The sequence below is a fragment of the Oncorhynchus mykiss genome, chromosome 12 (assembly GCF_013265735.2).
Source record: "Oncorhynchus mykiss isolate Arlee chromosome 12, USDA_OmykA_1.1, whole genome shotgun sequence".
Classification (NCBI taxonomy): Eukaryota; Metazoa; Chordata; class Actinopteri; order Salmoniformes; family Salmonidae; genus Oncorhynchus; species Oncorhynchus mykiss.
In genome coordinates this window covers 33,790,165-33,803,593 of record NC_048576.1, presented here as the reverse complement: position 1 = coordinate 33,803,593, position 13,429 = coordinate 33,790,165, and the positions used below count along the sequence as shown (strand labels likewise).

At 40.9% G+C, this 13,429-nt stretch overlaps 1 protein-coding gene across 2 annotated transcripts in view; it reads left to right on the top strand.

Annotated features, from left to right (window-relative positions):
• cltca (clathrin, heavy chain a (Hc)) overlaps positions 1 to 12,939 on the top strand; it is a 64,819-nt gene extending 51,880 nt beyond the window's left edge. For both annotated transcript variants that reach the window (XM_036937421.1, XM_036937422.1), the window contains 5 exons: positions 68 to 178; positions 692 to 862; positions 1,216 to 1,437; positions 9,349 to 9,424; positions 11,572 to 12,939. In XM_036937421.1, the coding sequence (XP_036793316.1) occupies positions 68 to 178; positions 692 to 862; positions 1,216 to 1,437; positions 9,349 to 9,424; positions 11,572 to 11,708 (717 nt within the window). In that variant the 3' untranslated portion in view covers positions 11,709 to 12,939. The remainder of the gene's footprint in view (positions 1 to 67; positions 179 to 691; positions 863 to 1,215; positions 1,438 to 9,348; positions 9,425 to 11,571) is intronic.
• The last annotated feature ends 490 nt before the right edge of the window (positions 12,940 to 13,429 follow it).

Sequence of the window (13,429 nt, the reverse complement as noted above, 5' to 3'; positions counted from 1 at the left end):
TATAGTACAGTGCACTCTGCTTAAAGTGAATGCAGTTCTAGTAATCAATGGTGTGTGTGTGGTCCAGGTGAAACAGCTGCCCCTGGTCAAGCCCTACCTGCGCTCAGTACAGAACCACAACAACAAGTCTGTCAATGAAGCACTTAGCAACCTCTTCATCACAGAGGAGGACTATCAGGTTTGTGGTCAATTTTTTTGTTGGTTACATAGTCAAGCAAGGAAGACGGACACATTTAAGGCTTAAAGAGATACTTAAGGATTTTATCAATGAGGCCTTTTCTATTTCCCCAGTCAGATTAACTTGTGGATACCCTTTTGTCGCTGCGTGCAGGTTGAAGTTTCTAAGTAGTGTTAGCACAACGAATTTAAGTCTAGGATAACTGCTAGCATGCTAGTAGATGCCATAGACTCCCAGTCATTGCGTTAAGAGGTAGTTTCACAAGGTAATATTAACTTCCTTCATAATGGATGCAGGCACATACAAATGGTATCCATGAGTTGATCTGACTCTGAGGAAGTAGATAAAAGGATACTTATTATTGCCAAAGTAAGTATCCCTTTAATCTGGGTCTGGCGATCTGTCTCTATATACAGTAACATTTCTATTACCTTTACGTGAAACCAGTGTTTATTGCTTCACTGAACAACAAAGTAACTCCTTCCTCATCCTTTCTTCCCTCCGTGGTCTCAGGCTCTGAGGACGTCTATAGATGCCTATGACAACTTCGACAACATCTCGCTGGCCCAGCGCCTGGAGAAACACGAGCTGATGGAGTTCAGGAGAATCGCTGCGTACCTCTTCAAGGGTAACAACCGCTGGAAACAGAGTGTGGAGCTCTGCAAGAAGGACAGACTCTACAAGGTAATCATTCATTCCCTTCGCCTTACCAGGGCTTGTTTCTCCTTAGACTGCCATTCACTGGGGAAAGTGCCATTGTCATTTAATGTAATTTGTTAGGAGAGAGAGGTGGATAATGGGAATTATTTTCTGGTAAGGTTAGTGGTTAAGATGATTGTTGGTGTACTTTGTTGCAAATCAGAAATTCCCAATGGGATATTAAAGTTATGCCTAGGTGGAATAAGTCCTATACTTTCTAAGCATTACTAGATTGCGCCACACCTGCCACTTTGTCTTGGTATCTACCTTCCCCTCTAAAGTATCAAGTCACTTTCCTGATCTTGAACCTCCTCCTCATAGTTCCCATTTTCCTCCAGGATGCCATGCAGTACGCGTCAGAGTCCAAGGACACGGAGCTGGCTGAGGAGCTGCTGGGCTGGTTCCTGATGGAGGACAAGAAGGAGTGCTTTGCCGCCTGCCTTTTCACCTGCTACGACCTGCTGAGGCCAGACGTGGTGCTGGAGACTGCCTGGAAGCACAACATCATGGACTTCTCCATGCCCTACTTCATCCAGGTCATGAGAGAGTACCTCTCCAAGGTTGGTGGCTGTTTGGACTTGGCTAGGTGGAGTGTTGAGTGGGCAAAGCGGTTTTATTCTACGTGTTCATTAAGGCATGCAACGGAAAATGTCAGTTTTATTCCATTTGGTGGCTAATGAACACGACCCAGGTCTGCTTTCAGAGGTAGTTGGGTGAACTGTCCCCTAATCATTGATCTAGGGTCCGTTTGGAATGTCTTACCCCAAAAGGTTAAAGCGCCAATCAGCAGTTGAAACAACAACAAATTAAGTCCCCGCCCCTGTTTTGCTAAAAGCTGAGGGACGAGACTGGAGAAATGTAACCACTCTACAATTCATAGACAGAGCTATGGACTAACAAAATCATAGTTTTAACCATGTTTTGAGGTTATATGTTTACTTTGTTTACAATCATTGGAGTAAACAAGCTGATATTGTGTTCTGATGGGGTATGACAGTTGAAGCTCATGAAGCATTTAAGTTATATTCTTCACAAATCAATTGGTACACATTGTTAATTTTTAAGTCCAAAAAAGGATGCAGCAACTGCTGACTTTGCACCTTTAAGGTTAGGATTGAGTGAAAATAAGCTGATCCTAAATACCATCGTCCACTTTGACCCAAAGCCATCCAAACACACTGTGCAGTGATCTTCTGTTACACAGTCAACTGCTTTTAGCAGTTGGCCAGGTTTGAAAAGCCACTTAGTCAGTAGCACAATACCTTATTTTTATATGGCAAGTTCAGTTTCTACCAGAGATTCTTCAATGATTCCATTAGAACTCAGTCCAGCAGTCTAGACTTCGCAGCACATGTGTTGTAATAGAAATATAATTACTGAAATCAGTAGAATATTCTATTTAGAATATAATTGTGTGGCATGCCAGTAGACTCTAGAGGAAGACAGTTATTTATTTTGTTTTTCTATCAACTTGCCTTTTTAGTGCCTCGTCTCTTCTGTTTGTCTGAGTTTGATCAAGCTAAACAAACCTCTGCTCCGATGCCTTATACTCATGCCATTAGTTTGAATTCCCCTCTTGTTAACCATTTTACAGCTTTTTTGTTTACCCTTTCCATATCAAAGACAGTAATTGATTTATTGTTTTAATGCGCTGACAAATTAAACTGCATCATCTGAAATTAAAATTTTTATTTTAGTACAGTGCAAGTGTCTTGTTGATGCATTGTTTCAAGGTGGTGTCCCCTCTGCTTTGAAACGATCTTTAGTTCCTCTCTAGAGTCCAGTTTGTTTTCTTGTCATTGATATTAAGTGCCAAGTAAGTGGAGCTTGTCATTGGATGCTGCATGTGGGACTGCTGTGACTTGAGCATGTCTGTCTGCACACCTCAACCACAGCCATATTTCTCTCTCCATCTACAGTACCAGTCAAAAGTTCAGACATACCTATTCGTTCAAGGTTTTTCCTTTATTTTTACTATTTTCTACATTGACCTCAACTATGAAATAACACATGGAATTATGTAGTAACCAAAAAAGTGTTATATTTAGATTTTCTTCAAAGTAGCCACCCTTTGCCTTGATGACAGCTTTGCATTCTCTCAACCTGCTTCACCTAGAATGCTTTTCTAACAGTCTTGAAGGAGATCCCACATGCTGAGCACTTGTTGGCTGCTTTTCCTTCACTCTGCGGTCCAACTCATCCCAAACCATCGCAATTGGGTTGAGGTCGGGTGATTGTGGAGGCCGGGTCATCTGATGCAGCACTCCATCATTGTCCTTCTTGGTCAAATAGCCCTTACACAGCCTAGAGGTGTGTTGGGTCATTGTCCTGTTGAAAAACAAATGATAGTCCCACTAAGAGAGAACCAGATGGGATTGCATATCGCTGCGGAATGCTGTGGTAGCAATGCTGGTTAAGTTTGCCTTGAATTCTAAATAAATCACTGACAGTGCCACCAGCAAAGCACCATCGCACCTCCTTCCTGCTTCATGGGGGGAACCACACATGTGGAGATCATCCGTTCACCTACTCTGCATCTCAAAGACACAGCGGTTGGAACCACAAATCTCAAATTTGGACACATCAGACCAAAGGACAGATTTCCACAGGTCTAATGGCCATTGCTTGTGTTTCTTGGCCCAAGCAAGTCTTCTTCTTATTGGTGTCCTTTTAGTAGTGTTTTCTTTACAACAATTCGACCATGAAGGTCTGATTGACTCAGTCTCCTCTGAGCAGATGATGTTGATGTCTGTTACTTGAATTCTGAAGCATTTATTCGGGCTGCAATTTGAGGCTGGTAACTCTAATGAACTCATCCTCTGCAGCTGCGGTAACTCTGGGTCTTCCTTTCCTGTGGCGGTCCTCATGAGAGCCTGTTTCATCATAGCCCTTGATGGGTTTTGCGACTGTACTTGAAGAAACTTTCAAAGTTCTTAATTGTCTGCATTGACTGACCATGTCTTAAAGTAATGATGGACTGTCATTTCTCTTCTTATTTGAGCTGTTCTTGCCATAATATGGACTTTAGAAGGAAAGAAATTCCACACCTGTTAATTGAAATGAATTCCTCATGAAGCTGGTTGAGAGAATGCGCAAAGCTGTCAAAGGTGGCAGCTTTGAAGAATCTATTTTGATTTAACACTTTGGTTACTACATGATTCCATATGTGTTACTTCATAGTTTGTCTTCCCTATTTTACAATGCAGAAAATATATTTTTTAAAATAAGAAAAACCCTTGAATGAGTAGGCGTGTCTAAATGTTTAAATAGTATTGTGTATATGGATGATTTATAAAGCCGGGCACATTTAAGTTGGGCTATGGATTATAAACAATTAAGTAGATTTCCTCTCTTCAATTTTCTTAGACAATTAGCCTAATGCAAGGGTTGTTTCCTCGTCATTGCTGCTGCCTCCACCGCATTGTTCTAAATCCCAATATGCTGGTTAACTTCGCTATTGTGCACATAAAGTAGCAACACGGGGAAAGATTGTTTCAGAGCCGCAGACAGTGACCGTATCCAATGCTGGAGAAAGCGCATTTGTTATATAATATTACATAACCATATACAATTTCAGTATGACATGTCTTAGAGTGATGGACTGTGCCATCCCCGTGGACTCCAATGGATTAGTCTACTGAGACAGGCGCGAATCAGACCGGTGTGTTGTGCGCCTTAACAAATGTAAAAAATAATTTGACTGCTCGACTAAAGAAATCTCGGTCGACCAACAGCCTATCAACCAAACAATTGACCAGTCAACTAAATAGGGTCAGTCCTAAGCTACATATTACAGTGCCTTCGGAAAGTATTCAGACCCCTTGACTTTTCCTAATTTTGTTACGTTAGCCTTATACCCTGACCACACCGCTCGCGTCGCAAAATAAATGTAGGTATCTGTTATTCAATTATTGCACCCACTGCTCGTGTGCGTCTGCGTTGCCAAGGGCTAAAATAGAAGTCAATCCTATTTCTGACGCAGATCGCGCTGCAAGTCCTGCCTCTCCAATCTCCTCATTGGTTTATAGAAGCAGGTACCCACGTGCCATCTCCTCATTGGTTATACCCCATTGGGTGATTGAAAGACGAATTGTGTTGCCGTTTTTTCGTTGTGATACTATGAAAGTTTAGATTCCAATCACCATATAAGTTCAAAGATGAAAAACCTGGAAGGAGGAGAGATGACTAGAAACAATTCGGTTGACCGTTTTATGTGTGGATTAATTGTCGGAGTAGAGGACCTTGAGCATTTCAGGTAATATAACTCAATGTTTATATCCCAGGACAAATTAGCTAGCAAGTGTAAGCTAACTAACTAAATTGCCATAAATATTTAATGCTTTTCGACCTGTCCCCAAATGAATGTCATTGGTTCAAAGTTTGTTTTGATATTTTAACCTGCGTGTCGTGATCACGTTTGGTGTAGGGGGACAAAATAAATGTATGCGCAGGCGCACAGCCGGTTTGGGTTCTGTGTTATTCTAAAATGGATTAAATAAAACAATTCTCAGCAATCTTCACACAAATACCCCATAATAACAGGTTTAGTAATTTTTGCAGATATATTGAACAAAAAAGATTTACATAAGTACTCAGACCCTTTGGTATGAGACTTGAAATTGAGCTCGGGTGCATCCTAAATAAGCAAAAATGTATACAAATCTGTTTTTGCTTTGTCATTTTGGGGTATTGTGTGTAGATTGATCAGGGGGAAAAAATAATACATTTTAGATTAAGCTGTAATGTAACAAAATGTGGGAAAGTTCAAGGTCTGAATTCTTTCTGAAGGCACTGTACATGTATTATATGGCTCTGAATGGAACAGTAGTCCAGCAGCTCTCTAGGCCAGCCAATGGAGGATGCTAGTTCTAGCATGTCTGTCTATCAATAGAACAGGGCTAATGCAGTCTGGACTGCTCTGCTCTCAATATTTTAGTACAGCTGTACACTAGCCTACTAAATTGAAAACATTTTGCCAATTTTCATATTTGGCCAGCACAGTAGAAACGATTTTGATGCAAGTAAATGTGAAAAAGATAAGTATTGTAGTTATCTTAAAAACAATATTTCTTAGGATGGAAAGGATAGTTTAACAATTAAACTTGAAATATTCAGAAATTGTTTGACTTCCTTTGACAGGAGTGTTACTGTATTTTCTACAGTGTGTATATTTGGTTGCCTGTCTCAGCCTGCTCTCTCTGCACTATGGGAAACTGATTTTTATTTTCTAAGCTGCGCTTCTTGAATTCCCTTCCAGGTTAATGCAATTAAGGAAAAGGTGAAAGTCTATTCCTATATTCCATCTCTTTATTTCATTTTTGTTCATTTATCTTGAAGGACTGCAACCTCAAGAATCTGCATGAGTTTTATTTTAAGTCATCTGTTACACTATTATTTATCCAAACACCCACACACCGAGTAGTGTCCTCTCAAACGGACTCTCACCGACTGGGCAGCCAAGCACTGTAGTAGATCTGTAGTTTACTCAACAATGACAACCCTTAGTCTGAGGAAGACTACCAACGACGCCAGTCTGCTATTGGTTTCCAGTCCTGACCTTTCAACCCACTAAAGCACCCTTGATGCCCCAAGAGTGTCTGAGAGAAAAGTTAATTTTGTAGAATAAGTTGGAACGCCTTTTAATGAACTCCGTCTTGAGTCTCCACATACTGCCAGCACTTAATTAAGACCTTTTTTCAAAAAGGACTGCAAACCAGTTGTAGACTGCATTTAACCATAGTACTAAAACTGTGAGCCAATCAATTAATTATTGTTTGTGAAGAGAATGCAGTTTTTTCAAAATGTTTCAGAAATTACACATTTTGTAGTGATGACATTTAAGTAATAAGGCCTGAGGTATATGGCCAATATACCACGGCTAAGGGCTCTTATGCACGACGCATCGCGGACTGCCTGGATACAGCCCTTAGCTGTGGTATATTGGTCTTGTACCACAAATCCTTGAGGTGCCTTATTGTGATTATAACCTGGTTATCAATGTAATTAAACCAGTAAATAGTAGTTCTTTGTCCTACCCATGGTTTATGGTCTGATACCACGGCTTTCAGTCAACCAGGGCTCGAACCACCGGGTTTACAATTAAAACTTTGTCATGTTTGTATTGACAGTGAATTAGAAGCTGAGCAACAACAAAACATCAGTCTAAGTACATTTTTCACGGGCAGTAACTGGAAAGTGCATTCCTTCACAGACATTTACACTGTATCTAGGAGAGTATGTACTGTATGTTTAGTTTCTTCAGAAAGTATTCACACCCCTTGACCTTTTCCACAAATTGGGATTAAAATGGATTTAAGTCTTAACGATCTACACAATTTATTTTGAAAGATTAATGAAAAATAAAACTAATCTTGATTTAGATTAGTATTCAACCCCCTGAGGCAATACATGTTAGAATCACCTTGGGCAAAAATTACAGCTGTGAGTCTTTGGTAAATCTTTCTTCAAGCTCTGGTTGATGATCATTGTCATACAGCCATTTTATGTCAAAACTGTAACCAAGCCACTCGGGAACATTCAATGTCGTCTTGGTAAGCAACTCCAGTGTATATTTGGTCTTGTGTTTTAGGTTATTATCCTTTGAAAGGTGACTTCATCTCCCATTGTCTGTTGGAAAGTAGACTGAACCAGCTTTTCCTCTAGGATTTTGCCTGTGCTTAGCTCTGTTTCCTTTTATCCTTGCCAATGACTAGAATACCCATAACATGATGCAGCCACCTCCATGCTTTAAAATATGAAGAGTGGTACTCAGTGATGTGTGCTGTTGGATTTGCCCCAAACATAATGCTATGTATTCAGGACAAAAAGTAAATTTATTAGCATACAGGATGCATGTTTTGGAATATTTGTATTCCTTTTCACTCCATTTAGGTTAGTAGTGTGGAATAACTAGTTGATCCATCCTGTTTTATCCTATCACAGCCATTAAACTGGAACTGTTTTAAAGCCACCATTGGCCTCATGGTGATATCCCTGAGCGGTTTCCTTCCTCTCCAGCAACTGAGTTAGGAAGGACGCCTGTGTGTTTGTCGTGACTGGGTGTACTGATTCACCATCCAAATTGTAATTAGTAACTTCACCATGCTCAAAGGGATATTCAATGTCTGCTTTATTTTGACCCATCTACCAATAGGTGCCCTTCTTTGCGAGGCATTGGAAAACTTCCCTAGTCTTTGGTTGAAATCCACTACTCGACTGAGGGACCTTAACAGATACTTGTGTGTGGGGTAATCATAAAAAAAATATTAAAAAATCTTATCCACTATTGTGAGTCCATGCAACTTTTGTGATTTGTACTACTGAATGTGTTTAGACTTGCAATAACAAAGGGGTTATATGCTTATTGATTTTATTTGTATTGTGTGTAGATCAGTGGCACAATGTGGAAAAAGTCAAGGGGTGTGAATACTTTCTGAAGGCAATGTATGTTTGTGTGAGAAATGGGTAATGGTACCTGCACTTTTGGAAATGTTCTCTGGTTTTAAAATATGCATGTGATAAGAGGCCATGCCATTGAGTAGCTAGGAGACATTGCTGTTGGCTGACGGGAATACGGGTCCTTGAGTGGTTGGACTACAAATCATCCCAAGCTTTCACTCCCTCTGCGCTATAGTACTTATGCCTCTTTCATGCACACTGTTAACCAGCTCTAACAACTACTGTAGCATGTTGCTCTTCTCCTTTCAATGAAGCATTGGCTTGTTGGGATTTTGTGGGAAGAGATTTACTGATAGTAGTTACTTACGTTCCTAACAAGAAGTATGGAGGGAATTAAACCCACTTTAAACACTGAGAACCACAGCTAAACATAGTGAAGAAAAAGGGGGTGTATTTTAATTTGCACAAAATGCATCTTGCCAACACAATTAAGTTTTCTTCCTAACAACATTTGGAAAGCTGCTATTTTTACTGCTATGCTTAAAACGTCACTCCCAGGATTGGAGTTAGTGGGCTGATATTGACAAGCTATAAACTAAGTATGTTAGATTTATGAGGAAGGTTGAATGGTTCTTAGATAAATCGGTGAAAATACCATCGGGTAGTTGGCATTCCTGCTTTTGTAGGCCTGATTCATACTTGATATGGGTTTGGTTTTCTACATACATAGCAATGTATATCTGAAAACTTCAAGTACAGATTGGTGGCTGAATGGTGGGACCAAAGTCAATGGAGTCTTTCTCCAGTCACGCATATCTTAATGCTCATTTTTCTTCACTAGTTTTAAATATATGTCGAAGAGGCAGCTCACAGCAGCCTTGAATGTGTTAAATAAAAATCACCTGAAATGTACACACTTTACACACCGGGAACGGTCCTGTCCATCAATCACTTAACATTTAATTTAACTACTAAATGAAAGTCGATGAATGAAGACTTTCCAGCACATCTAGTCTTCTAAGGCCTGCCTGCTTGTAGCTGTGTTTCATTGTTATTTTTTACCTTTATTCCAGGTGGACAAGCTGGAGACCTCCGAGTCCCTACGGAAAGAGGAGGAGCAGGCGACAGAGACCCAACCCATAGTCTATGGTAAGTACCTTGCGCATCATTCACTACCAGTGTTGGGGGTACCGTGTTACAAAAGTATCAACTCAAATTTTATTGGTCACATACACATGGTAATGCGAGGGTAGTGAAATGCTTGTGCTTCTAGTTCCGACAGTGCAGTACTATCTAACAAATTCACAACGACTACCTTATACACACACATGTAAAAGGATGACTAAGAATATGTACATATAAATATGGATGAGTGATGGCTGTGTGGCATAGGCAAGATGCAGTATATACATATGAGATGAGTAATGAAGGATATGTAGGCATTATTAAAGTGGCGTTATTTAAAGCTGGTCTGCGCATGCACTGAGGACGCGGCTAGGGATACCGACAGTGGCACTGTATTGTCCTCAAAGCGAATAAGTTGTTTTAATTTGTCTGTGAGCAAGACGTCGATGGTTTTTGTTTTGTAATCCGTGATTGGCTGTAGACCCTGCCACGTGTGTCTCGTATTTGAGCCGTTGAATTGCAATTCTGTCTACACTGACGCTTTGCTTGTTTTCCTTGCGGAGGGAATAGCTACACTGTTTGTTTCCGGTCGCCTTGCCGTAATTAAAAGCGGTGGTCATACTTTCAGTTGTGTGCAAATTCTGCCATGAATCCTCTGGTTATGGAAGGTTTTAATAGTCACAGTGGATACAACATCACCGATGCACTTGCTAATAAACTCGCTCAGTCAGCGTCAATGTTATTGTCTGAGGGTACCCGGAACATATCCCAGTCCATGTGATCGAAGCAATCTTGAAGCATGGAATCCGATTGGTCGGATCAGCATTGGCTTGACCTGAGCACGGTTGTTTCCTGTTTTAGTTTCTGTCTTTATGCTGGGAGCAACAAAATGGAATTATGGTCAGATTTGCATCACGGAAGTTAGAGGAGCAATGGTCAAGAATACGACCAGCCAGTGTCGCTATGCTGATCGAATTTACTAAACCTTGTTTACTAAACCCAGCTACAATAAATGCAGCCTCAGGATATGGTGTCCAGTGAATTCCTTTCAGGGCCGTCGAGTTATCTGCTTGGGAGGGGATATACATGGCAGTGACTATAATTGAAGAGAATTCTCTTGGTAGATAATGTGGTCGGCATTTGATTGTAAGGAATTCTAAGTCAGGTGATTACTTTACGTAATCAATTACTTTTATGGGTAATGGAGTAAAGTAACACGTAACCTTTTCAGAATCTTCTCTCTACTGGGTGTGTTTCCATGATTCAATCTCAGCTTGTTTCCTCATTTAGTTCTCGAGTGAGTGGAGAAAGGCTGTTTGGCAGCAGCAGTCCATAGAAATGTATAGAGGGTGCACCTTTAACCTTGCCATTGATCGGTTCTGTGAAAGCAAAGCCCCATAGATGGCTTTTCCGTGTAGTGGTAAGTGTGTCCTCTATACATCTCTATGGGGCCGTGTAAGTGCAGTCTATAACCAGAAAAGAGTCCATCTGTCCAGTCGTATTTTAAAGTAACATTAACTGATCAGCACACTTGAACGGAGACCATGTACAGCTGTTCACACTGAATCCTCATTACCTAGCCTTTTGTACAGCAAGTAGTAAAGTTTTGACTCGAAGACAAAAAGTAGATGGTAACGAGAAATGTATAAAATGTCATGTACATTTTTTGGGGGGTGTTTATTGGTGACATGCATATGTGTATAGGGCTGTCTCGGAATTCGTATTCGTATCATTCATAATAGTTCCTGTGTCAAAAGGCTGGTATTTCTCCTCCTAACAGGTCCTGATCATTTAAAATGCTGAGCCAACATGTTTTCAGCACTATTTTTCTGTTAAACTCACTTCCTTGTCCCTCTGCAGCAGAATGGCGATAGTCAAGTGAACAACACATTTAAGCTTCCTTGTGGTCCAGTGGTTCGTACGTCTGACTTAGACAAATGCCAGAGTCAAAATTGGTTTGAATCTGGCCCACTTCCCTCGATCTCTCCAGTCTCTCTGTTCTGTTTCTATGAAAAAAGATTAAAGGAGCATTGCCCCACTCCTTCCTTGGCACTCTGGAATGTTGAGAGTTGCGCTGTGTCTTGTACGCCATGCTAAAACAATTTTGTGAATGAGTAAACAAATCAAATCTGAATAGATTCTAATCTAATACATGTGTAACTCTCCTCCAGGCACACCCCAGCTGATGCTGACTGCTGGCCCCAGTGTGCCCGTACCAGCCCAGCAGGCCTATGGCTATGGTTACCAGGCCCCTGCGGGCTATCCCCAGAACCCTCAGGCACAGCCAGGCTTCGGCTACAGCATGTGAAGGCCCTTCTGGTCCGGAGCAACCCTGGAGCCCATCCTTCATCTCCCCCCCCCACTCAGCTCAGTCCTTCACCAGCCATTACTATCTTCTACTCGCAACATACAGGGGATTCCAACAAGCAGTTATTACTCTGTTTTAATTATCGTTTTCCTTTTTGTCATGAAGGACTCAATTTCATTTCCATTGTCAAAGAAAAGGATTGGATGACAAGGATTTTTCCCCCACATTCCATTATATTTACTAATGTAATTTGTCCATTTTTATTTTTATGTACAATGAGGGGGCTTGTGGGAAGAGCGAGTCCTTAATAAAGGTTGTTGTGAAGCATCTGATTTGCACTCTGTAGTGAGAACTCATGTAGATGTGTGAGCAGCTTGTTCTGTCAGTCTGTAAAATGCATTTAATTATTGTATATTCAGAAACTAAAGTTACAATGTTCTATATTTGAACACGACTGCCGCTTCCATGAACCACAAACCAACTAGAAACACTACGTACAATACCAGTAATGACCTATACAGGGTTGAAGGGGTTGTGTAGCTCTCGAGAGAAGAAAATTGATTTTAAAATGCATACAGACATGATTTCCATCCTTCCCATTCCAAGCATATGCACGTTCTCCAGTCAGACCGTGCGGTGTAGAGATGTACTCTGCTGCGTGTCACAAACCTTTCCTCGTGCTGTAAAAAGTGCTCTTGTGTGGGACCATTCCATTTAGGAGGGATTGATTACTAGCATTAAAGAAGCCCTGTTCTTCAGTTCAGTTAGACCTATGTGTTTTACTAACTAACCACACCTTGCACCCTGCTCCAGGTCACTGTTCTGGAGTGTACAGAAGAGAGAATATAAAACATAATAGCCTCTGTCCTGCCAGGTTCTTTTTCTTTCTTTGCCTGGGTCCAAAATGGCACCCTATTCCCTACATAGTGCAAAACCCTTATGGGCCCTGGTCAAAATGTTTTGCACTATGTAGGGAATAGGGTGCCATTTGGGACAGGACCTATCAGTTTGCCCTCTGATCTAATTAATCACAGGACTGTGGTAATTTGGTGTTTTTATCGAAGGCTTGCGTGTATACAAAGACATTAATCTACCCTATACTCTCTAAAAACAAATGACTTTAGATTTAACAGTGCACTTAAATACATTGTGCAGAATCTCTGGATCATGATGAATGAAATGGCAGTTTTCTTTTCCACATAAAATAAAGGCTTCTTGTTTGTCAAGAAAAGTCGGGTCAAGTCTCGTTCCCTTCTGAACTTTGTTTTGTCAGACTAACACACATCGACCGTTCGCAGTAGATCACGTGCTGGGTGTCAACTCAATATTTAGAATATATACGGCCATCCGCTGTGCACGGTCGACATTTGTGATGGTCTCTTATGAACCTTCTCACCAAGGCATCCTGTAAGGAAAATCCATATCACTCCATATGGGGCGGCAGGGTAGCCTAGTGGTTAGAGCGTTGGACTAGTAACCGGAAGGTTGCAAGTTCAAACCCCCAAGCTGACAAGGTACAAATCTGTCGTTCTGCCCTTGAACAGGCAGTTCCTAGGCCGTCATTGAAAATAAGAATTTGTTCTTAACTGACTTGCCTGGTTAAATAAAGGTAAAAAAAAAAAAAAAAATGTACAATACAAAGATGGGTTTGGGGTAGTTCAAGCACAGCCAAAGTTAACTATTGGGTCCTATCAGTTACTGCTAGAATGCCAGTCTATTGA